We start from the raw sequence: 26,090 nt of genomic DNA on the forward strand, positions 1-26,090 counted from the left end.
CACACACACACACACAGAGAGAGAGAGAGAGAGAGAGAGAGAGAGAGAGAGGGAGGGAGGGAGGGAGGAGGGAGAGAGAGAGAGAGAGAGAGAGAGAGAGAGAGAGAGAGAGAGAGAGAGAGAGAGAGAGAGAGATTGGTTGATTCTTACTCTGTAACCCAGAACCCAGACTGACCTGGAATTTGCTCTGTAACGCAGGCTGGCCTCACATTTGTTTTTGCCTCTGCCTCCCAAATCCTGGGATGACAGTTGTGGGCCAGCACACCTGGTTTGGGAGTTTTGTTGTTTAGGAGAGGGCTGTTATGGAACTAACAGGTTTGTAAACTTGTTTGTAAACTTTTGTTAGACTTGAGGAATAGTTTACTTGAGTCTTCAGGCACAGAAACTAACATTTAGGAGAATCCAAGACTGTCCAAATCAGACTGAGCACAGAGTGCCTGATCACCAAATATCTTCTGTTTAGGATGTAATTGGTCATCTCATAATTGAAAGTGTGAAGTGACAAGGGAATAGATTATTTCATATATTTGTATTTGAAATCATCAGACTACCCAGTTACTTGAAATAATAACATTTTTAAACTGTAGGTAAGTGTCTTTTTTGTTTGTTTGTTTTGTTTTTTTGAGACAGGGTTTCTCTGTGTAGCCCTGTGTGTCCTGGAACTCACTCTGTAGACCAATCTGGCCTTAACTCTAGAGATCCATTGATTGCCTTTACCTTCTGAGTGCTGGGGTTGAAGGTGTGCATCACCACCAACCCGCTGGTAAATGTTTCTAATTATTTGCCTATGCATATATTTTATTCACAGTAATGTTGTCTGCTATTCAGTAAGATTTTATTTTTCCACATATTTCCCACCACACTCTCTTAATAGAAACATTTTTTGTTGCTTTTTTGGCCGTTGTTTCTGTCTGCTACTTGGTATCTTGGAGTTTTATATATCCAACTGTTTAATTCCTTAAAAGATTTTAAAATTTTATTGTTGTTGTTGCTCTGTGTGTGTGTGTACATCAGAGCACAAATACGGAGTTCAAAGGACAATGTTGTCGTGTCAGTTTTCTCCTTCCTCCTTATATGGGTTCCAGGGATCCCAGGCTCATGTGGTAAGTGTCTTCACCTGCTGTAGTCTACTTACTAGCTGTAGAAGAAATACTTGAATAAAAGCATTTGTCAGAACCTCTTGAAAAAAATTAACTTGTAGCACAATAGTGTTTGTGGATCTACTAAGGGAAAAGAAGTAGTGTACTGATTGTCTCCTGGTAATCTTCCTAATTGGCATTATGTAAAAAAAGAAGGCCTCGCCGAGTCTGCTTCTGTACTTTGGATTTCCACAGAGAACTTTTGGGGTATTAGCTCAGGTTCACTGTTGAATAAGCATTTCCTTAGAGAACCATCAAATCCTGTTCTTTTATAGATGGATGTCTAAACCAGTGCTGCCCACACGCCTGGGACTCCTGGGGTCAAGTGATTCCCTCCTGAAGCTAAGTTTGTGGGTATTGCCATAAGAACTGCCTTTATAAAAAGTTCCTCATATCCCAATGAGGAGATGAATCCCAGGGCTTCCCACATGCGGTGAAAGCACCCCACCTTTGAGTTACAGCCCCAGACCATACAACTCCGTTGTTTAATAGTGAAATATTGGTGCATATGAAACAAGGAAGATAGATGACATTTATAAGTTTTAGTCAACATGTCTCCCTTCCCTATTGCACCTGTTCAGGTTTATGACTACCAGATGTCAGTCAGCATTCATAAATTCTGTGGATACACAAAATAATATTTAGTGTACATGAATTTGAACAGGAGTATCTGATCATTGATTTCTTCTTCGTCATTTTATGTACATAAAATCATCATACAGGGAAAAAAACCTTTGTGGCCTTCTGTTTTCACAAATCCTTATTTTAGTATGTCCTCAGATCATTTTAGTAAAATGAAGTAAACTTATCTTTTCTCTTATAAGTATTATGAAGGCCAATTGCATGTCATTTAGTATAGTTTTGTACAATTTGGAAAAATTTAAAAATGTTAGATTCTTAGTGGTACTCTGACAGAATATGTTGAATATAATTTTTCCATTTATTTGCACTGGCTTTAGCTTATAAAAATCACCTTGAATCATTGTACTATTATAATTATTTATTATTATTATTATTGTTGTTTGTTGTTGTTGTTTAGAATTATTCCTTCAAAGAAGAGCCATCTGATTTGGGTGCTGGGAACCAAGCCCAGGTCCCCACAAGAGCAGAAAGTGCACTTAACTACTGACTTAATCCCTCCAGCCCCCAATTTTATACTACAATATTATATGTTTTCAGTTATAAGCCTGGCAGTGGTGGCATACTACTGTAATCCCAGTACTTGGGAGGCAGAGGCAAGCAGATCTCTGTGAGTTCCAGGCCAGCCTGGTCTACAGAGTGAGTTCCAGGACGGCCAGAACTGTTACATGGAGAAACTCTCTTTAAAGAAACAACAGCAACAACAAAAAAGTTTTCAGTTTTAGTAATTTTTATCCCAATTTATTCCCTCCCTCTCTCCCTCCTACCCTCCCTCCTTACCTCCCTCCCCCCTCCCATCCAGAGTTCCATCTTGGTTTGTTACCTAAAGAGTACCCAACTTCTGGGTCTTAACCCTCTGAGCGCATCCTTCCAGGCAGGTGGTACTATAAACACACATCACTGGACCTGGTTAAATTTCTAAATAAAGTCTTAAGTTATACCTTAGAAACTAGGTGAAGACTGGTATAAAGATTCTATAATACATAGACATACTTAGCATAATATTGACATCTAAGGAGGTGTTTCACTGGGAAATTAGGAGTAGTTATTGAATTCTTTAGGAGGTGCTGTGAAGTGGTCTCACTCAAGATACTTAGAGTATCACAAGATTACCCTTCCCTGTATGATTCTTCTATCAGGAAGAAATGTGTGTCCTTTCTGTATTTACTTGGTACTTTATCCTTGCATTCTTTTAAGTAGTCTAAGTTTTAATGTGTAACTGAACAATTTCTAAAGAAAATATGTATCAGTGTGAGTTCACTATGGAATATTATACAGAAACCTTTTTGTACCAAGATTTTTGTAATGGTGAAAGCTTATGTGACTAATCATACATTCACTAATAGATGAGCACCATCTTCTTGTAGCTTGTACTTCTTAAAGCATGAACTTTGTGATATTTTTGCTTAATTGTGAGATCAAAGCATGCATTAAAGTGACCATAGTATATTAGGTCCTTAAATTTGAATATCACCATTATAATGAAAATGAAACCTATGTAAGATTGAACCTACAGAAGCTAAGTACATTAATAAGGATTCTAAGAAGTGATTTGGTCATTCATTATAAACATGGCATACTAAGGCTATTTTGAAATCATAGTGGAAACTTGGCTCTGATAAAACTCTAAATAGGATTGTCTGTCTGTCTGTCTTTCTTTCTATGTGTCTATCTCTGTCTTTGACTGTTTCTCTTTGTCTGTCTCTGTCTTTCTCTATCTCTGTCTCTCTCTTTCTTTCCAGGGTGTAGGAAAGACTTATTACGTGGGAAATGACTGGTCACCTAAGGCATACAAGGATACATCTATCTAGATTTAGAAGATGAGGATACAATTTGTTCAAATTGGTGTTTTCTTTCTGTTCCTGCCCTCTCACTCCTTCCTATCTTATCCTTCTCCCACTCTCCTTTCTCCTTTCTTTGAAAAAGGGATTTCCCTGTTGTTCAAATTTGCTTTTAACAAGTGAATCTTCCCCCTCAGCCTCCCAAGTAGCTTTCACACCCAGCCTTTGATGCCTTCATCCTTTATGACAGTGGTTCTCAACCTTCCTAATTCCGTGACTCTTTTATACAGTGCCTCATGTTGTGATAACCACAACCATAAAATTATTTTGTTGCTACTTCATAACTGTAACTTTGCTACTGTTATGAATCATAATATAAATATCTGACATGTGATCCCCAGGCTGAGAACTGCTGCTTTACACTAATACAGAATTTGGTTGCACTTGAGATGATGAAGAACCCCCCAAAAGATAGGAATGTAAAATTAATTTTCCCAAGTTGATGGCATCACAATTAGGCCAGTTTTAGACACACAAACTGTGTGATTCATTAAAGGATATGGTACACCTCACATTCAATTTGTTTCAAGCTCCGTTGCAAGGACACACACACCTGTAGTCCCAGCTGTGGGACTGAGGTGGGGGAATATCTGAGCTTGGGCACATCCTTGTCTCAAAAATGAAATAACTTGCTTCATAGTGTCCATCTTCTTTCACTTTCTATTACTACAACAATATCTAGAACTGAAGCTTGGGAAGTAGATAGGAAAAGTGAGCAGCTAACCATGTAAGGTCTCCTCCCTGCACAGCTATCTACTTCACAAAACGTGGATGGGTTTCTATAAGAGCAAAGAGTCAGCTCGCTTCTGCCCAGCCCCATGAGACAGGCTCCACCTCCTCCTTTCACACTGAGCGCTCAAGCTGTAACACGAGTTTGGGCAAGGGTACTTTGTTTTCAAGCCACAAGGGTATTTTTTGTCCGTGTTTCCCCTTATACTTAAAAATAAGCAAAATGCACAAACATATCTAATTCTTTTGAGTAATTATGGCTAATAGAGCGTTTTCCTTCTGTTGTAGACATGGAGTCTGGAGAACGGCTGCCATCCTCACCAGCCTCCTCTGCTATACCAACGTCATCTGCTTCTTCTGTGGCTTCAGCAGTTTCCAAAAGCGGCCTTTGCACAGGAGCCGCTTCACTGAGCTCTACGGTCAACCCATGTGGTGAATATCCTTTTAAACTCGATTTTAGAACACTGTTGTTTCAGGGTTCTGTATTTGTAACCCTAAACTCTGAATATGGTGTTGTTCTTCTAACCTGTTGAATATTCTCTGGGTTAAATGTGAAATTTTTTTGCATTGTCTGGATTTTACTCTGGTTCTATACACTTTGTAACTCTTCCCAGAGAGTGTAGTCTTATTTCTTGATAATCATATAACCAATACGTTAGTAAGTATAGAATCACAGGCACATGAAAGAGGGAAGAAATAGAGATGTCCTTGATGCTAATTATTCTTTGTTTTTACCATTTATGATATTGCACTTCATATTTAAAATGAAGTGTTTTAGATTGAGTGCTATATCTTAGAGGTGGAGATCGCGCTTAGTGTCTACAAGGCCTTTGGTTCAACTCTGGCATGGCAAAGTCCATACATGTACAGACCAATTTTTTGTTGTCTTCCAACACAAAGATGCCTGAGAAGATTCTGTCCCACGTGATTCAGTCTATTCTGTTTTCCTGTCTTACTTGGTTCATGTTTTTGGCCTATGTGCTATCTTTTAATTTTTTTCCACTTAAAAATAAAATCATGGAGTGACAAGGGGTCTAACATGAATTTTGCTTAAATAGTTGACCTCAACATTTTCATCATTAGAGAACAATAAAACAGAACTTCCTTCCGTAAAATATCAGAAAAACCCAAGAAATCTTTCATGGCCTATTGAATAGATCATTTTTCTGTTTAAAAAGTTACTCTGAAGTTTAATTTCATATTGTCTTAACTGATAATAGTGCCTATAGAAATCCCTTTATGCTCTGAGGAGTCTAAGTTGAGTTTGCTCTCAGATCTACAACAATGCCCAACTATTTCATGTTGAATCAATTCCTTGCCTGTGTCTGAAAATATACTAACTTCTAAATTAGACTGTTGCTATCATGGATACTGATGGATCATGTGAGACTCCTGGGTTAGAGGCACAGTAAACAGCAGTAGCCTTGTGGCACAGGTTCCCTCTGTCTTAAGTCAGCATTGTGGACCAATGATGCAGTGGGTTTGTGAGACAGCTCAGGAACGCCATACTTGAGAACATCACTTTTAACTTGAAAAAGCATAGGCCCACTCTTTAAAGATATGTGGGTTTTTGTGTTTGTTTTTTTTTTAATCACCTAAAGTTGCTCATTTTAAGAACAGCCCTGAAAAGTAGCTCAGTTAAGGAGGGTCGAGGCCTGCCCTCTTGGGATATGCAGCAAAAACATTTATGGACGTTTAGCACCCATGGAACATTGCTCCCTAGAACATACCTTATGTTTTATTGCCATATTTTATATATTAAAAAGTATCATTGCAATAAGAACAGTTAGGGCTATCAACATATGGGTTTTATTGATTTTTGTGAAAAGAGGAATATTTCTTTTCCCATAAAGAATAATATTTAGGGCTGGAGCGATGGCCCAGCGGTTAAGAGCACTGACTTCTTCCAGAGGTCCTGAGTTCAATTTCCAGCAACCACGTGGTGGCTCACAACCACCTTAAATGAGATCTTGTGCCCTCTGCTGGCATGCAGACAGAAGACTATACAAAATAAATAAATAAAAACCTTAAAAAAAAAAACAAAAACAAAAAATTTAAAAAAAGAATGATATTTAAAAAGATAAGCCACCTGTTGCTAAAAAATAATTTTGATCAGTGCTCACCAAACATATTGCATAAATTAGGTGCATTAAATAAGGACAGTTAACTAATGTATTAAAAGATGGGCACTAAAACATGAAAAGCTCTTCCCTGAAGGAAGACACAGATTTTTTTTTTAAAACAGTGTCTAATGATGTTAATGATATAGCCTAGACTCCTTCACCTTGATGTAAGTGCTGGGATTCCTGGCATTAACCATCACATCTAACAAGCCATGTATATGGAACAAAACCTGTAATGAATAAGAGGCAAGCCAACAGGAGGACTCAGCTCACTCATCCAAGTGCCTATAAGGATATTTGTTGGTCAGGAAAAGAAGCAAAGCCAAACTACCTGTTCTCTGTCCTGAGCGAGGCAGGTACATGTCATTGGTGCCTTTATATAGAATAGCTATTGATGCACACCATAGCCAGGCTTATAGACAGTCAGGTCCCTACCTACATATTGGCTCCAAGTTAAAGAGAATAACATTTAACATAATTGAATAAATCAACATTACAGAGTGTATTTGTTTGAGATTTTGGCTATTTGAACTAATACCAAGATAGAACTTTAAGAAATTTAAGTAATAGTTAATTTGTGCCATAGTCTGCTGCTTTTTTGTGAGTGGTAGGTGTCCATGTTGGAGGTAGATTCCTTCAAACAGGCAGAAAAGTCTGCTATGGTTAAGGCTAAAGTAGGCATGCTTATCTTTAAAATTAACATTTATATCATTATCACTATTCTTTTCAAATGTGTGCCCAGTCAGTATACACTGAGGAAATTGCAAGGTGATTAAACTGCTGTTAGGATATATGTTAGGTACAGCAATGATTAACTATGACAAGAAAGCATGGGACCTTGGCTTGTCCACCTATTGGCTCTATGAATTACTTTTTCTTAAGGTTCAGTTGCCTCATTTGTAAGGCAGGAGTAACAGCTGGTTTCAATATTATGATAAATGAAGTAATGACTGACATATAGTTGGTGCCTTGTAAATTGTAAGCATTATCTTTTCTTGTATGTGTGCATTTGTTTCTTTTTTGAGATAGTGTTTCTCTGTGTAGTTCTAGCCATCCTGGAACTAGCTGTGTAGACCAGGCTGGTCTTAAACTCACAGAGATCTACCTGCCTCTGCCTCCCGAGTGCTGGGATTAAAAGTATGCACCACCACCACCCGGCACATTATCTTATACTCTGTCTAATAAGAATAGTTTGGTGTAGTAGCTGTGCTCTCAGATGACACTTGTGTCTGTGTGTGTAGCATCAGTTTGTAAGAAGAATGAAACTATGGCTGAAGAAGGCCTTAAATTTATATTCATGTTTATAGTTAGATGTTTACATGTATTCATATGAAAATGATGAGGGCCCAGATTAGGGAGTACTGGAAATAGGGTAAGAAACAAGGCTCCAGAGACGTTTGATAATAGATTCATCCTGGATATAAAGACTGCATTTGTGCGAGGAGGCATATATAGAGAGAGAAGCCTTGACATAACTTGGTGCATTTACTGAAGGGTGACATAATGAGAAATGTAAAAGGGGGGTGTATTTGTAAGGATACAGAAGTAGATTATATTTTTGTTTGGTATACACAAGTAGTATGTATATTTGTGTGTTCACGTTACTATTCGTAGAAGTTTTCAAATATTTCCAGTTTTTTTGGAAAAAAAATAGGCAGGGCAGTGATGGCGCACACCTATAATCCCAGCACTTGGGAGGCAAAGGCAAGCAGATCTCTGTGAGTTCAAGGCCAGCCTGGTCTATAGAGCAAGTTCCAGGACAGGCTCCAAAACTACATAGAGAAACCCTGTTTTAAAAAACAAAACAAAACAAAAAATCCAGTTTTGTCAGTGGTAAATACATATACCATAGTATCACCTTTTCTTCCAGTCATGTTTTATAACCCTGACATACGCACCTGGCACTGTCAGACTGTGTGGTATTTTTGTCAGTGAAGTAGTGCTTAGTTGAGGTAGCTTTAGCTTTTTTAAAGATTTTTAGCTTTCGGAGTTTCTTCTTTTTTTAATGCCTGTTTAGGTCATATTTCTGATGAGTCACATTTTTTTCCATAAGTATTTATGAATTATCTTATATATGAGATGCTTTTCAATTTTATGTGTGTAGACAGCTTTTCACAGCCCAGTGTGTGTATATATCTATTTGTTGTATTGTCTTTTGATAATAAAACTTTCACATTTGATAGAGCCAATTTCAATGGTTTTATTTCTAGTTGCTTTTGTTTCTTACTGAAGAAATCCTGCTTTGTATCTGAAGTTAAGCATTTCTATACTTAAGATTTTACTAACCTCTTGGCTTAGTCTAATCTCGATACTGTAATGAAGTACCACAGAGTAGGTAATTTATAAGTATTAAAAATTTATTATTCACAGTTCTGGAAGCTGGGAAGTCCAAGATGAAGGTGCCGCCCGACTCAGTGTCTGGTAAGTATCTCACACCTGTTTTGTGTTAGTGTTGCAGAATCCTGGCTCACTACTTATCAAGTACTTTATATGGAAAGAGACTTATATGGGATTTCACTCTGATGATTAAAAATTCTAAATGTTATTATATAATATCTGGTGAATGATCCCTGGCTTAAACATGGCAGCGAAGTAGAAAGGGAAGTAGTCATTTGGAGAAGGAACCAAACACACAGGGAGGCATTGCTTTATATGGTGATACTCTGTAACCAAGCAGTCTTCCATTAGCGTCTACATCTTAAAGATCCACCTTCTTTGAACATACTGAGGGCTGAGCTTCCAACCCATGACATTTCAGGGGACAAAACATATCCAGCACACAGCATTGAAAGCCTTTTTCCTCAGTAATTGAATCTTCTTGCTGTATCCTCTCTCACATGGTAGAAAAGGGAACAAGACATTTTGTTGTGTAGTTTTTTCAGTGGAATAAAGTTCATACCCTCAAGAAGTCACTGCAAACGTGGAAAGGTAAGAAGGTGGCAGTGTGTGACTTTTCTTGGGGAGAAATAAGCAAACATCTATTCACTCCAGATAGGGCAGCAACAGCAGACCAAAGAAACAGTTCACCCGACTCTAGCCTAATGGGCATATCAGGGTTACTTGTAGGAGTGTGGGTGAAGTGTTATTATAGGAGCTTGGGTAACTCAGTAGCAGCTGCATCATCAAAGCCCAACGCTACCATGGATGGTAACTCTTGAAAGCCCCATGGATCTCTGAAGCTCTGGCATAACTTGTGAGTAGCTGTACATAATGGAGAGTCCAGTCTCCCAAACAGTCATTACTGATTTCATTATCTTCCAGAGGAGTTTTATGAATCCTGTTAAGTTTCAGGAGACATCTGAGCCCTGTAAATTTCCTTTGCTTCCCAAGAATGCCTATCCTCTTCACCGAAGGGAATGTCTGAGTTGGAAGGCAATAGCTACAGAACATAGTTCTTTTAACCTCTTCTATAAGAGTACTAGTCTATTGGTAAGGATAACAGCTCTCCCAACTTAGTTCCCAATGACCCTGCCTCACAATACTGTATCATTGCAGTTCTAGCACCAACATTCTTATTTCTACTACTTAGAAAAGCACATGTTAGGTGTCAGGCCATTGTGACAGGATGAATTTAGCTGTTGTGTTTTGGGATTCTTACCTGTTGGATTTTGGTTATAATATGTGTCAAATCAGTTAAAGATAACATACACCACCAAAAGAATATTAAGTAGAATGAAATTTAATTAAGCTAATTGGGTACTTAGAAAACTATAAAATAACTCTGATTCCCATGACTGGCTTAAGATATTGTTGCCTAAATGACCTGTTAAGGAAGTCATTTATGGCCTGTCCCAGCCAGTCTCACAACTGCTGACTTCAGGGTTGTACCATTTACCTACAATCTAGATTCCAACCCTCTCCCTGCCCTCCTTAAATAAATAAATAAATAAATAAAGTAAATAAATAACTGTATTTACTCCTTAAATAAATAAATAAATAAATAAATAAAGTAAATAAATAAAAAAAAAAAACCCAGGCTGGCCTGGGGTTTGAGGCAGAAAGTTGACAAAGTAGAGGCCTGCCTGTGGTACATAATAAGTTCCAGGAAGACAGCTCAGACAACTTGGCAGCTGTCTAAATTCCAAAGGGCTAGTAAAGTATTTCATGGGTAGAACACATGCTTAGAAAATATTTGAGTTCAACCCCAGTAATGAAATGGAAAAGGTGAGGAGGGAGAGAAGAGAAGGAGGGAAGCAAAATGAGAAGGAGACAGGGAAGAGAAGTCATCTTGTGTCTGTGTACTTACTCATTTCCCCATGCACTCTTTGTGTAATAAAATAATTAAGTATAATAAATGCTTAAAGAAATACAGCTTTTAACTTTTACGGGAAACATAAATATTTTTCTCTTTATAACAATTATTAAGAGCTTTTCAAGTACTTCATTCTTTCTATATACTGTCATTAATTTTTAATTACTGGCTCATGTTTGTGAGTATGAGAAGGTGCTCCTATGTCACCTGTCCTAAAAGGCAGACATTCCCAAAGCCTTCTTTTTTCCAAACACTCTCTTGACTCCTGCTCTATTTTCTGCTCAAGGTTTTGCAATCCTGCTTTCTCAAAGAGAGAGCACCGTGTGCTTTCCGTTTCCTTGCCTTGTACATATCGAAGCCCCTAGCAGAGCCTTCCCTGTTCACATCCCGTCACTTAGCAGTTGACAGCTGACCAGTCTTGCCTCCTAGGTTCCAGGATACCTCTCTAGGTTTTGTTTTTTTGTTTTTTTGTTTTTTTGTTTTTTTTTTATTATTTCTCTAGCTCCTGCTTTTTAGATTTTTATTCATTTGTTTGGTTGGTTTGTTTTATTTAACTTTGATTTTAGTTTCCTTACAGATTTGCTTCACTCATAAATGTGAATTCTCCTAGGTTTTGGTTCTGAGGTCTTTTATCTCTTGGCTCTTTCTTCATTTAAATGTACATGAATGAAAACTGTGAACTTTCTCAGATCCTAATTGTACACATTTTGTATGAATGTTTTATAGACATCTCAACCTTAACATACTGAACAAACCCAAACCAAAAGTTTTCCTTTTCTACTAAAATCAGTTTTTCTTATATTCATCCTCATTCATTTAAATGTTAGAGCCACTGTTTGGGAAGTCCAGTGACTTCAATTGTATTTTTTTTTTTTTCATTTGCTCTCACATATTAATCCCAGTAGTTCTGCTTTCAAAACAGAGCTTCCATTGGTACCTTCTTTCTGGCCTACTGTCACTTAAGTAGGTGGCACCAGAGCCTCCCTCTGTTATTGTAATTCATCCTGAGTGCTCACTCCACTTCTTGCTTTGTCATTTTTAATTCATTCCTCTCATAAAGCAGTGAAAGTAATTAACAAAAATTCTCATTTTTGGTCTTTTCCTTAGTTATAATTTATATACAGTAATAATTTCAACATTCAATAATAATTACAGATGTTTTATAAAACTATGTGATGGGCAGGGGATCAAGGGTGGATCTGGGAAGAATTGCTGGAGGGGAAGTCAATATGATCAACACATTGTACAAAACTTTAAAGAATTAATTTCTCAAAAAGCCTACAATGCTGTTAGACTGTTTTGAATGATTTGGGCATTTGGGAAAGGAAACTCTTGCTCCATATTAGAGTTTACTCATCCTAGTTAAAAAAACTCTAGAATTCTGAGACCATACAGTTTATTAACACTGGAATATGATAAGCAGTCAAATTTAGTTTGTCCTCTGCAATTCATGATGAAAGTGTAAATATACATACGAAGAAAACCTTTGTGTACTCATGTAGCCCCCAGGTTACATCCACCTCTTTGGGGTTCCATCTTTTATCTCCACCCTGGCAGTCACGGCCCTGCTTTCTGCTACTTTTTACTGTTTCTGGACTTTTATGTAACTTAAGTCATGCGTACTTTTGTGGCTTGTGTCTTTCGTAATTCTTTTTAAGTAGTTGTATCATTGCTAGCTCATTCTTTTATCTTACTAATTATATTGTTTTATAACTCTGCCAGAATTTGTGTAATCATTCACTTGATGATAAACATTGCAGTTTTAGCTTGAGGCAGTTAAGAGTGTTCAAGTTACAAGCCCTTGCATTTACACATGTTTTTATTTCTCTTGAGTAAATCCCAGGATTAGAATTGCTAGAGAATATTCTAAGTATATGCTTAGTTTGATGAAATTTGGCAAGTGTTTTTCTAATGTCTGTAACATTGGTTCTTTAATTCTCTAAAAGCACCATATGTCTAGCTTTGATTTTGGGTTTTAATTTTTTGAAATTAAATCTAAGTACATTGTTTTCCTTTCCCTTTTCTTCCATTTTCTTCTCCAACCCTTAAAATGCATCATTCTATACCCCATTCACTCTCAAATTCATATAAATACAGACTGCTCAGTCTATATAATGTTACTTGTATGTTATGATCTCAGAGCTGGCCATTTGGTGTTGTCTTTAATATGTATTTCTCTGAAGACTGATGTTTTGAGCAAATTTTCTCAGTATCTATTTGTCATTGATATACTTTCTTTTATAATACATTTACCCAGATATTTGCTAATTCATGATAGAGGTTGTCTTTCTTTCCAATTTGTGTAATTTTTGTTTCTTTCTTCATGAACTTTTGCTGTTTGGTACAATATTGAATAGAACTGATAATAACACACATTATTGGCTTTTGAGTATTTTTTATTTAATTTAGTATTGATTTTGTCACATGGTTGTATCTTGTGAGATGCTGACACAGCCTTGATTTTTAACTTGCTAATAAGGTTAAGTAATTGACTAATTTTTTTATATGGTAAACCATTATAGCATCCAGGGACCAATTTCCAATTAATCATGCTCTATTAGTCTTTTAAAACATTGTTGATGTGATTTGTTGAAATTCTATTAGGCAACCTACATGAGTGCTCACCAGAGTTATCGCTCCATGTTTCTCTTTCTGTCATTCTCTGTTGGAAATTGTTTGCGACAGTTTTGGAAGAGTATATAATTGTTTTTACTTTTCTAAATGGTAGAAATTAGCAATCAATCATCTAAGCCTTGAGATTGTTGTGTGTGTTTAAATTTTTGTTATTATAAGATACTAAGTCATAGCTTTACCTTGGATGAGCTTACTGGTTGGTCACCTTTCTACATTCAAGATTCCCTGGTTTTCCTACCTACTAGCAAATGTGCAAACACCGAAGCTTTCTTTGCATTTAAGTGAGATTTAGTTGGTATCTTTGAAGGAATTTATCTGTTGTTATATGAGCTCAAATTGTGGTGCTTTCTCTTTTATTGTTAATATTCACAATTATGTCTTTTCTCATTTTGTAGAGGTACACTGATTTCATTGATCTTTTTAAAGAACCAAGTGTGGGTCTGATTGAATTTCCTTAAACCTTTGTGTTCTGTTTCAATGATTTATGTCTTATCTTTATTATCTGCCTTTTTTATTAGTATGATTTCCTTTTTTTTTTTTTTTCTGTTTTTGTCGTTCTGTCAGTCTGTCTGTCTGTTTATTCTGAGACAGGGTTTCTCTCTGTAGCCCTGGCTGTCTTAGAACTCTATAGACCAGACTGGCCTCTAACTGATACACTTACTTCTGCCTCCCAAGTGCTGGGATTAAAGGCATGAGACACCACCACCTGGCTCCTGTATTTTCCTTTGATTATTCCTCTTTGACTAACAGGTTTTATAGGAGTGAGCAATTTAACATGTGCCTTTTCAAAATTTTTGCTTACTTGGTTTTATTGTGATCTGAAAATTCATTGCTGCTGTCACATTCTTCTGGTCACTACATGCTGATGATCTTTGCAGACAAGCTCCCATTGGTCTCTGTTCGTTTGAAAATGCTTGGGTCAGTCAGCAAAATGTTTTAAGCAGAAACGAGTCTCCTGTTTGTGGTTTCCTTGCCTCTATGTTTACCCCTCCCTTCCGCTGTTCTGCCTGCTTTGGACTCTGTTGTATGACATGTGAGACTCTGCTTCCTGAGCCAGGCTCAAAAGTGTGTACAACAAAGCAGTATCCAGCTCAACAGATCTGCAGGGCATGGCTTTGCCTTTCAAAAGCAGATTTCTGTCTGTTCTTTGCCAGCTCCTCTTCCATTCATGCCCAGTACTCACAGCTAGGCATTTGGGCTTTTGTTCTGTCTGTGGTCACTCACCATCACCAGCATTTTACCCCTCCAGATTCCCAGATGTGACTTCTGTACCTCATGACCTAGGCTTGTGTTTGTTGAGTTCCACTGTTTTCTGTAGCAACTGGGAGATTGTTTAGGGAACCACCATTGCACACTTCTTACCCCCTTTTTGTTACCATTTTTCATATACTCTGCTTTGACTTTTCCCTGCTTTTGGATGCTTTCTGATAGCTTTGGTGTGTGTATGTGTGTACAAGTGTGCATGTGGGTGAGTGTGAAGCTTACAAGTGAAAACTGGGAGGTCACTTCATGTGACATTCCTCAGGGGCTGTCTACTTTCTCTTTTGAGGCAGGGTATTTCACCTGAGGCTTGCTAAATTGGTATGCTGGCTGACCAGCAGGTGTGCTTGGATCTTCCTTTCTTTTCAGGCACACAGCACTACACCTAGAGCTAGGAATATAATTCAGGTCTTCATGAAAGCACTTTGCTGACTGAGCAACATTCCCAGCCTCTATGTTGTATTTAAAGGGGGTTCTTATATGGTCCATTCTGGCCTTGAAATCTGCTATGTAATGGAGGTTAACCTTGAACTCAAGATCTTCCTGCTTCTATCTCCCAAGTGCTGGGATAGTACCCTACCGGACCTGCCCAGAGTTTTCCCTTAATGAGTTCAGTTAAAATCTTCTTAGAAACAATAATCACCTTGTATAGGATGATTGTGGCGGCATCAGTCCTCTTCCAGTATTTGAAGTTGTTTTCTCAAAAGTAAAGTACTTTTTCAAAAAAAATTTTTTAACCTGAGGTCCCATATTCCAGGGACTCCATGTGATGTAGGCAATGTAAGCATCATATTTTACCTGGTAAAAATGCTGTCACTTATGGAATGGGCACATGATACAAACCAGACTATTCAACGCTAAGGAGATTTTAATGGGGATTCTTATTGGCACTAAGATATTGGAAGGAAGGACCCATCAGAGGGAGTAGAACCAAAGAAAGGAAACAAGCTGCGTATTAGTCAGTCCTTAAATATAGCTTCTTCATCTGAAGCAAATCTTTCCCAAGAGCTTTTGAGGCATGAGAGTCATCAAATTAACCTTTTCACATAGCCAGGTTGAATAAGATGTTTTGTGTATTTCAAACTGCATAATACATAAGGTTTTATACTGTCCTTCACCCAACCTTCCCTGTTTCATCACATTTGTCTGGTGCTCTTCTCATTCTGATCCATTATATATCAGCCTCCTGACCTTTCACTTCTTCAAGTGTAAAGCTCTCTTTTCTAGATCACTATCTGAAGTACGCTCCCATCTTGTCTGAAAAATCTTCCTGTGGCTGTTCATTTCTCATGCTTTGTCTCAGTTATCCAGACACAGAATGACAGCAAAGTTTGTGTCCCCTGGCTGGGGATGCAGGATGCCTCGAATTAAACATTATTTCTGAATGTGTCTACAAAGTATTCTTTGAGATTAGCATTTGAATCTGTGGATTGAGTAGAGAAAGGTGACCTCCCTAGTATTGGGAGGTCATTCAATTTCTCAAGGCCTGGACAGAATGAAAAGATAGAAAACTTGTTTTCACTCTTTGGCTTCTTGATCTGAGATGTCAGCTTCTCCCATGACTCAACTTCACCAGCGTTCTCTCTCTCTCTCCCCCCCCCTCTCTCTCTCTCTCTCTCTCTCTGTGTGTGTGTGTGTGTGTGTGTGGTGTGTGTGTGTGTGTGTGTGTGTGTGTGTGTGTGTGTACCACCAGCTTTCCTCTTGGGCCACCATAATTTTATTTTCTGACTCGTCATAATAAATCATTGGTTCCTTCAGGTCCCATGCCTCTGAAGAATGTTGACTAATACTGGCCTTAATTATATATGATTCCACTGATCATAGTGTCTAGGTAATTGCTCTGCTATTATCTACCCCTGTACCTATTAATTTCCTCCATAGAGCTCTTCACAATGTGTAATTATACATTTGATGTTGTTTATTCACCCTTTCCCTATGTCTAAAGGGCAAGGACTCTGTTTCCTTCTATAGTATGTGTCCAGTTAGTACTTGGCACACAATGCATAAGAAACCATTATGGAAGAAAGAGAGGCTGGAGAGATGGCTCACCTGTGAAAGGCTAGGCTCACAACTAAATATGTAAGAAAGAGAAGGAGGGGTGAACTTTGTGGGACTAGGACTTGAAAATTGGAAAGTTAATAGTTTTCTGGATCTTTCCACCATCTTTCAGAATCTAATATAGTGATGCACTGGATGTCCTGGCTGATGTCTTCAAGTATCAGCAATGCCCCAATGACATCAAATGCCAGGTTCCTGTTAGGTCTGCTTCACAGCCATTCTTAGGCTGTGTGAGGATAAATCTTGTTACTTTGCTAGGTCTAGAGAGATGGCTCAGCTGTAAAGGCTAGGCTCACAACCAAAGGTATAAAACTTGTTAAATAGAATCATGAAGGATCACAAAACTGGTGGTGGTGTTGTGATTCCCACAGGTGGGGTAAACATGGAGTGATAGACTCAGATTGATGTGCAGTGCAAAAAGACTAAAGAAGTACAAAACAATGAGTTTTCTTACTTTGGTTTCATTGTACTGACCATCTTATCTAAAATTATGGACCAGGAAGAAGCAAGACATCATGGCAACCCTCAGGTTTCTAAGTTCTAAGGATGTAACAAACATGTAAATAAAATACTTGGGGGGGGCTTTACATGTAAATAAAATACTTTACATGTAAATAAAATACTTGGGGCTGTGCTATGAACTATTTTGGTAATTTCAAATGACTATGCAAATTTTGGTTGGAGACTTAAACATCAAGAGCAGCAGTGTAAGGAACTGTGGAAAAATGAGCTGACCAACCACATACAGCTTTGAAAAAAAACATACTTATTCCCAGCCATCTGGTCATTTGCAAGAAAACTTGTAAGCAGCTTCCCTCTAGGATTTCCTTTCTCATTTGTTCCCAATCAGAAACAAGTATTCAGTGTGCTTGCTCTATGGAAGAGGATGTGATATTTTACAAAGGTGAAAGGGAAGATTCCGAACCACTTCCAGTTCCTGCAGGGTGTAAAGTAAAGTGCTTTCAGAGGCTCCCAGAGGAGTGCCACTCATGAGGACAGTGGGTCTTTCATCATTTGAGGTCCAGGGGACTGAGAAGAACTCTGGCTGCAACAGTAGAATATCACACAACAAACCAGTGTCATCCCTCCTGTCTGTGGCAGTTCACTAACACATCCGTGTGAAATCCTTCTGTGAGGAGCAGCCAGAGGAGGTGCAGACAGTGTTCAGGTCATTGTGGGCTGTTAGCAAAGAGGCCAGTAAGTCTCTTAGGCCCTGTCTGTTTTATACCAGAGGTGTGGACTTCAGCTACTTCATTTTGGCTCTCTAAGACAATGAATTCTGCAACTGCATCTTATCTTTTCAGGTCTACATCTGTTCTTCTGTTTCTGCCAGGGCGTATTCTTCAAGTAAATAGAAAATCTAAAGGGATATTTGATGGGAGTATCCCAGATGTAGCAGAAAGAGGGTCTCTCTTCTCAGACATTTTGAAGAACTATAGAGGAGGTGACAACCCCCTCCAAAAAAAAAAAAAAAAAAATCAGAGTCACATCATCTGCTTCAAATTCATTGACACCGTGAAACACAAGTGGGCCATATAAAACAGCATGAACACCACAAAGTAGCCCTGCCTGAACAGCACTGACATACTGAATGGCTTCATGAAGCTGGATCAAAATTCCAGTAAACAACCTGCAGGAGCAATCTATCACCAAGACATGTTCCAAGGAAGCAGGAGAGGGACCAGAGAGCATCCAAATAAGTCACCCTGCCAGCATCATTTGAAGTTTTTTTTTTATTATTTGAATTTTAAAATCTTTAAATCTATTAATATTTAACATTGTTTATATGGAGACTATACATTTACATTTAGATGAATTAGATGTATTTATAATAGCAACTTTTAGGTAGTGAAAATGAATGTCCATTAATATGATTCTTATTTAGAATTCCTGTGCCCTTTTTCACTTGACCCTTAGTCAATTAGGCAAGACTGTGTGTTTGCAGGGCTTAATCTCAGGGGCCAGCTAAGCAACTGACGTAAATCAGATCCTATTGATTATGCATATATTTCACTTGACAGCACAAGGAACACATAACTAAAATGACACCATCAGGTGTTACTTGTTGGAGAATGTGACAGCGTTAATGTATCAGACAGTACTCAGTGTGTTAGGTGGTAGGGCCTGTCCCCCAATAAAAAAACAGCATCCTAGAGAGTCCATATCTGGTGTTTCTGAAAATTGAAAACTGTGACTACACCCAAGTTGAAAGTAACTTGTTTGTTTAGTTCAGCACTATTTAATACATATGAATAGAGCACTCTTTTTCAATTGACAGAAAATATCAGTTGACTGTGCTGAAGAAGCAGGACATAAAAACCAACTCTGAGGCACATTTCAAAAGCAACCAGGTTTTAAGTTTACAGTCAGAGGCTCACTAGGGAGTGTGAGAGATGTTCTCTAGATGTTTCGTAGATAAAGCCAATTTAAGGATTTACATCACACCCTGAGAATTTTTATACTACCATTTTTCTCTGCAGTTGCTTTGCTAATTTTGTAGATTTCTGCAAATCTTTGATGAAGGCTTTCCATTGTCTTTCATTTCTTTATTGTGTGCAGGCACACACATGTCCTTGTGAAAGTAGAGGACAAATGTTGGGAGTCAGTTCTTGCCTTCTACTCTTGTTTCTGCTCCAGCCCAGGGCACTCCATGCTCCAGGGAGGCAGATGTGCACCTCTTGCTTCTGTCTTCCTCATGGGTCCTAGTATTGAACTCAGCTCACCACACTTGCCCAGCAAGCATGCTTACTCTCCGAACCATCTTTTCAGTCCCTGTCTAGCACTTCTTAACAGAGGTATATTTAATGGCAGGTTGAACCTCAGGACCTAAGCATTTTTGAAATATTACTTTAATGTTTACTAATAGAACTTCTTAATTTTAGTTTCAGACTTTAAGTAGTAAGTTACTGAAGAAAAAAGTATGTCCAAGTCAATTAAGTAATTTTGATAACTTAAGTGGTACAGGTTAGATTGTACCTTTCTGTTACAAAGAAAAAATGATGTGAGCCCAACTCACAGTGCTTCAGAATGTTAGCTTAGTTGGAGATGAGCTTTTACAGAGGTCATCCAGTTAAATTGAAGTCAGTAAGTAGGTCCAGTTCTACTGTGACTGTCCTTAGACATGTCCACAGTGAGGAAAAAGGGGACCATCATGAAAGCCTAGGAGATGAGCATGGAACACATCTTTCCTAGTGCACCAGAGCTAGCCAGGGTGCATGGCCCTGCCATCATCTTGACCTTGGACCTCTAGCCGTTGTTTCTGTTCTATGCCACCTAATCATGTAAGCTGTTATGACAGCCCTAGCAAAGAATACTTTCTGTGTTCTTCCTTCAAAGCTGATATTAATAGTTTCTGTTCATTGTGGGGAAACAGATTTTCTTGATTATTGGAAAAACAATACTTTAAAATTATTCCTAGTTATTTTTCTTTTTTAATAATATCGTACAATCATATTTGAATGTTTTTAAATATATATTGTGGGCTTTTATGCATTTTAATGGGATTCTAAGTTCTTTCAGTAGATTTAAAAAAATATTTATTACAGAGAAGGAATTAACTTTTTCCTATACCAGTGTTAAAAATTAATAGCTTCTGTTCCCAAAGCAACCTCTGCTTTTAATGACTTGTTTTTTCATAAAACAATGCTTGAAGAGAAATAGTTAATTTCACATGGAGAATCCTGGCAGGCACTAGTTTAATCAAGTGATCAAAATTAACGTCACCAGTGCCACTTAGAAACATCCTGGGACTTGAGTGTCTCCTTCTGAGAAGGGTTCGTTGAGTATCATTCTCAGTGATGTAGAATTTCTTCTGATCATTACAAAGCATTAGACACACTCAGATCTCTTTGGTTTATCCATCATGAAACACAAGACAGAAATTGTAGCACACTGAAGGAAGTTAAAAGCACAAAATTTAATGTAATACGGGATTTTGGAAACTTGGGAAAAAAGAATAGTGTTAGTGGGAAATCTGATTAAAGCTATTTTTTGCCTAGTTAATGAAGGGTAATTTCTTGGCTTTGAAGATTGATCTATGGTCATGTAAGATGTTAGCATAGGAGGGGCTAGCGAAGCATCTACCAGCAATTTGCTGTTACTTTTGCAATGGTTTTTAATTTAAAATGATCTCAAAATAAATAGTTAAAAAATAAAAATAAGCTAGGTTAGTTGCATGCCTATAATCTCAGCATTGCGGCACTGAAGCAGAAAGACCTCAAGTCCATTGCCAATCTAAGCCACATAGTGAGTTTGAGGCTAGCCTGTGCTACATTATGAAATCCTGTCTCAAGAAATACAAAAGATGCAATCGATCACACCTTTAATTCGAGCACCAAGGAGCAGAAGCAGGTGGATCTCTGAGTTTGAGACCAGTCTGCCAGGATAGCCAGGGTTACACAGAAGAACCCTATAAACCCTGAAAAACAAATAACCAAATAACTAAATTTGTTTGCATTTGATACATCTTTCTAAATATTAAAACATAAAGCTTAAATGGCTCTAAATAAGAGAATATACTAATGAAATGATTATTTGAGGAGAAATGTTCTATCCATATTAGCTATAGAAGTTTTTATACGTTGCTCATTTTGAGTTTCAAAATACTTAAACATTGATATGGTTAAGAATTACTCAGTTTATAGCAATTTCAGTTATGTTTGTTTAGATTGATATATGCCATTGTTACATGAGATCTGTATTTAAATGAACTGACATTTTTTATGATTTGCCATGCTTTACAGATTACAAACCAGAGACTAACTTTGCAATGATGTAAAATCATGTTGGCAGTTTTAAAGAACTGAAGACATGATGCAGCAACATTGTGTAGCATTTAAAGATTAAGAACAATTTTGGCCTACAGAAAAGCAGCCTATATAGTATCTTTGGTTTGGTTTGGTTTCTGATTTTAAAGATTAAATGTTTTGCCTACTGTTCCTTACATTGATTCTGTTTACAGTGACTTCTGGACTTTTCCATAGCAATAAGAGACTTAGTCTCTGACATTTTAATTGTAGGACATTAGTTCTGTGTGTGCATTGTTCCTTACTTCATGTGAAGTGGAAACACATTATTGTCCACTAAGATTAACAAAGGTTCTTATAATTACCATTCCTCAGACTGACACATTGGTATTTGTCTCCTGCTTTTAATGAATTCTTGTGTATCAACTAGTAGAGCAAGCTTTATTTTAAATGTGATTTATATTTTTAATTGTATTGATGACAATAGGAGCCATCCTGCCATCCCTAGTCTATGATGAATTTAAAATTTCCATGGAGGACTGGGTAGATTCCTCAGTAGTATGAGAACCTTAGTTGTGCTCTCTTATTTAACAAAAGCAGGTATGCTAACACATATTTACTGTCTCAGTGCTGGGGAGCCAAGAGTTCATTGGCTGATAGGCCAAGGCAAACCATAGAGTTCTAGATTCAGTGAGAGAACTTGTCTCAAAAAGTATGTTGGAAAGTGATGGAAAAAAAAAAAAAACCACTGAATGTTGAGCATACACATGGGCTTGTGTACCCAGACAGACAGACACACACACACAGACACACAGACACACACACACACACACACACACACACACACACACACACACACACACACACACTACAGTACAGTATAGTACAATACACACAGATCAGAAAAATAATTCCCTGTGAGAAATAGCTTCACATTTTAAGAGAGCTTACAATGAGGACCTTCTTGGCCATGGGAGCACAGGTGTAATCCTAGCAGTACTTTTGCTGTGTAAAAAAAACCTAAAGCTACAATACAGATATTATTGAATTAGCTTCTATAATGACTAAATGAACTTTAGTGAATGTCTTTTGCAACTAGAGTAGAGAAAAAGGTGATAAATATTTATGGGACTGGGGGTTGAAAAGATCTTATATTTTTAGTCATTTTAAGAACGACTCTTGATTTAGTTTAGCCTTTTGTTTTGTTTTGTTTTTTGTTTTTCAAGACAGGGTTTCTCTGTGTAGCTTTGGAGCCTATCCTGGCACTCCCTCTGGAGACCAGGCTGGCCTCAAACTCACAGAGATCTGCCTGCCTCTGCCTCCGGAGTGCTGGGATTAAAGGCATGCGCCACCAACGCCCGGCCTAGTTTAGCCTTTTAAAAGACAAAAGATTTAAAATTTTTTTGATATTCCCTACAGTAGCTACTGAGATCTTTACTTCGTTTAGTGTTTTGTACAGAGTAAAAATTAAGAAATGGGGGTTGGAGAGATGGCTCAGTGGTTACAAGCATTTACTGCTCTTTTGAAGGACCTGGGTTCTGTTCCCAGCACCCACATTGTAACTTACAACTGTCTATAACTCCAGTTCCAGAAGACCTGACACTGAATGCAAACACCAATGCACATAAAAAAAAAAAATGTGATTTTTCTTTCATGACTTTGTATCCTAGCCGTGGTATGATGTAAACAGATGTTTAATAGTATAAATATTCAAAAGCATATCTGGGGATATTCAGGGACCTTTCTTGGACAATGAGCAGTATTTTTTATGATAGTAAAGAATACATATATAAAGCAGAAGTCACAGAGTAAGAGTATATTGGCTTGGAGATTTTGAATTGGAAGAAAGAGTGTGACAAAAATGTGCAATAATGGGACACATATTTCAAGTTCCCATTGTGCTCAGGTTGTCCAGGAATGGAGGGTACTGGTACAGTGAATTCAGTTTCCATTCTCATGGGACCAAGGTCCTGGCATAGAATCTATTTGCACTGAGATGTTAAACAGTTATAGTGTGGAGGTTGGAAGGGGAACACAAACAAGCTGTATAAAATCTTTAAGAAAGCTACATCTGTAGGAAGTAAATGAAACCCAATAAAGACATCACACCTTCGTATTCTGCTTACATATCACTTTTTCATTGTTAAAAAATATTTATTGTGGTCAAATACCTTGCTGAGTTTTAAGTGCTGCTACAAGAGTACGAAGCACTCGGGAATTGTATATTTTCTGCCCACGAGACTCTTAAGATTTAGCTCTTTTGCTTCTTAATGTGTAATTATGTATTTCTGAATGTTTCTTACTGCTAATTCATTAGTTCTTATAGAATTGTTTCTGGCAGTTTTCAAACCAATATTTTCAGCACTTCCAAATTTTTATAATTTATAAATTTGCCCCACAGATTTTGTTTTTATTAAGCCATGGCTACATACATATAGTTGGCAAGTAAAATTGAATACTACTTATTTTTCAAAGTATAAATAAGCTTGGAGATAATTCTGTCAGTAAAGTGCTTGCAAACATAAGGACCTAATTTTCAGCTTCTGAACTCATATAAAAAAGAAAAAATCCAAAACCAAAAGCTTAGTGTGGTTGTTCACATGAGTAATCCCAGTTCTGGGGAAATGGAGATAAGTGGGTCCCTGGTCCCTGGCCACCCACCCTGTATATTCAGTGAGCTGCAGAACAGTGAGAGATTCTCTCTCAAAGGAAAAGGTGGATAGTGCGGGACCATGATACTAAGGTTGTCCTCTACATCCACATGCTTTCACACTCACACATATACATATACAAATGCACAATACTATGTCTTTACTTATATGTAAGTATATATAGTCGACACAACTGAGATTTTGAGTTTACCTCATTTGTTAAAAACAGTCAGAGAAGGAAGTGCATATACTGTATGTTGTTAAATCAAATGTTTGATTGGTACAACTAAGTGAAGAAGTTGGTTTAGTTGATGAGAATCAGATGGTTTAAGATAACTCTGTCCTTGTCCTAGTCTTTGAACTCAGCTTCAAAGCTAATGTCTAGAACCCTTAATAATTCAAAAGTACATTCAGATTTTTAAAAATTCGCTAATTTTCTGGATTTAAAGAATAAACCAGACTGATTAGAATGGAAACACAAGATTATATTCTTTGCCAGGAATGGTGCACACACCTTCAATCCCTGCACTCAGGAGCCAGAGACAGGCAGGTCTCTGTGAGTTGGAGGCCAGCTTCCAAGTTCCAAGGTAGACAGGGCTACATAGGTAAACCCTATCTTAAAAACAAACAAACAAACAAAAAACCCTACCAGTGTAAAAAACAAAAGCAAGCCAAAGAAAAAACAAAAAAACCTTTGTGTCCATTTCTTGTTCTCTCATCTCAGAGCTTTTGTACACTGTCCTTGTAAAAACCTTCTGAAGGCTTTTGGCTTTCCCTATGAGAGGAGTTATTTTTTTGCTATATGGGGCACCTCCCTGAATCCAGACTTCTTCTTATCAAAGATAAACTTTATGCAACCTATTTGAATATTCCTACTTTAATAAAAATATTAGCATTGTTTCATTTAAAAACATAAGTTTTGGTTTTTTTGTTTGTTCGTTTTGTTTTGTTTTTTTTTTATCAGCCTATGGGGGTCTTTGGGGCCTGTATTCTTTCTTTTTTTTTTTTTAAAGATTTTATTTATTATGCATACAACATTATGCTTCCATGTTTATCTGCACACCAGACGAGGGCACCAGATCTCATTAAGGATGGTTGTGAGCTACCATGTGGTTGCTGGGAATTGAACTCAGGACCTCTGGAAGAGCAGTCAGTGCTCTTAACCTCTGAGCCATCTCTCCAGCCCCTGGGCCTGTGTTCTTAAGGACCAGAAAAACAGAGTTAACATTTGATAGCTAAATGATAAACAAAGGTATTCTCATTCATAACTCACTTTTTCATTTACCTCAGACATACTATGTAAAATTAATAAAATTGTCATCCATCATCACAATTGGCATAGACCAGAAAAATTTGTAAGATAACAAAGAAACAGTATAAGACAATTAAACACCAGACTGCAGTACTATACACAAAGTAGATGGGCTTTTCCTCTAGTCTAGGAGATTCTAACCTAGAGCAAGCACTTGACTGCCATTCTCCTGTATCTACATCCCAAGTCCTCATTGTTTGACTAATTAGCACAGGCTAGAAAGGCCTCCTCATGCAGCCCAGACTGGCCTAGAACTTTGAATCCTCTGGCCTTAACCTGAGAGCTGGGTTACAGGTGTGTACCACCGTTCCCATATTCATAAATAATTTTGTTTATTTATTTGTTTATTTTGAGGCCAGGTCTCATTATGTAGTCCTGGCTGGCCTGGAACTCACTGTACAGCTCAGGCTGTCTTTCACTTATGGAGAACTTCCTAGCTCTGTCTCCTGAGTGCTGGGATTCAAGGTACTTACCATTCAAAGTAAATTCTTTAAGGACCCTTGAGTACTGGGCTATTTCGTAATATTTTAGAACAGAATAATAATTCTGTTTTCATAGCAAGAAGCTGAAGTGTTCTAGTTATTTCCTGTAAGTAAAGGAAAGATTTTTTTGTTATTGTTCTGCAGCTGACTACAAATATATTTGTGGATCCATTTAGCAATGCTATAGTAAGTGTATTAATTGTGCTGTCTTTGGCACTATTTGAC

General features: G+C 37.6%; 1 protein-coding gene across 11 annotated transcripts in view; it reads left to right on the plus strand.

Moving 5' to 3' along the window:
• The window catches only part of Baz2b (bromodomain adjacent to zinc finger domain 2B), a 215,705-nt gene that overhangs the window by 104,477 nt on the left and 85,138 nt on the right, over positions 1-26,090 (plus strand). For all 11 annotated transcript variants that reach the window (XM_027420349.1, XM_027420355.1, XM_027420354.1 and 8 more), the window contains 2 exons: positions 4,637-4,780; positions 8,842-8,892. In XM_027420349.1, the coding sequence (XP_027276150.1) occupies positions 4,639-4,780; positions 8,842-8,892 (193 nt within the window). In that variant the 5' untranslated portion in view covers positions 4,637-4,638. The remainder of the gene's footprint in view (positions 1-4,636; positions 4,781-8,841; positions 8,893-26,090) is intronic.

The sequence above is a fragment of the Cricetulus griseus genome, chromosome 6 (assembly GCF_003668045.3).
Source record: "Cricetulus griseus strain 17A/GY chromosome 6, alternate assembly CriGri-PICRH-1.0, whole genome shotgun sequence".
Classification (NCBI taxonomy): domain Eukaryota; kingdom Metazoa; phylum Chordata; class Mammalia; order Rodentia; family Cricetidae; genus Cricetulus; species Cricetulus griseus.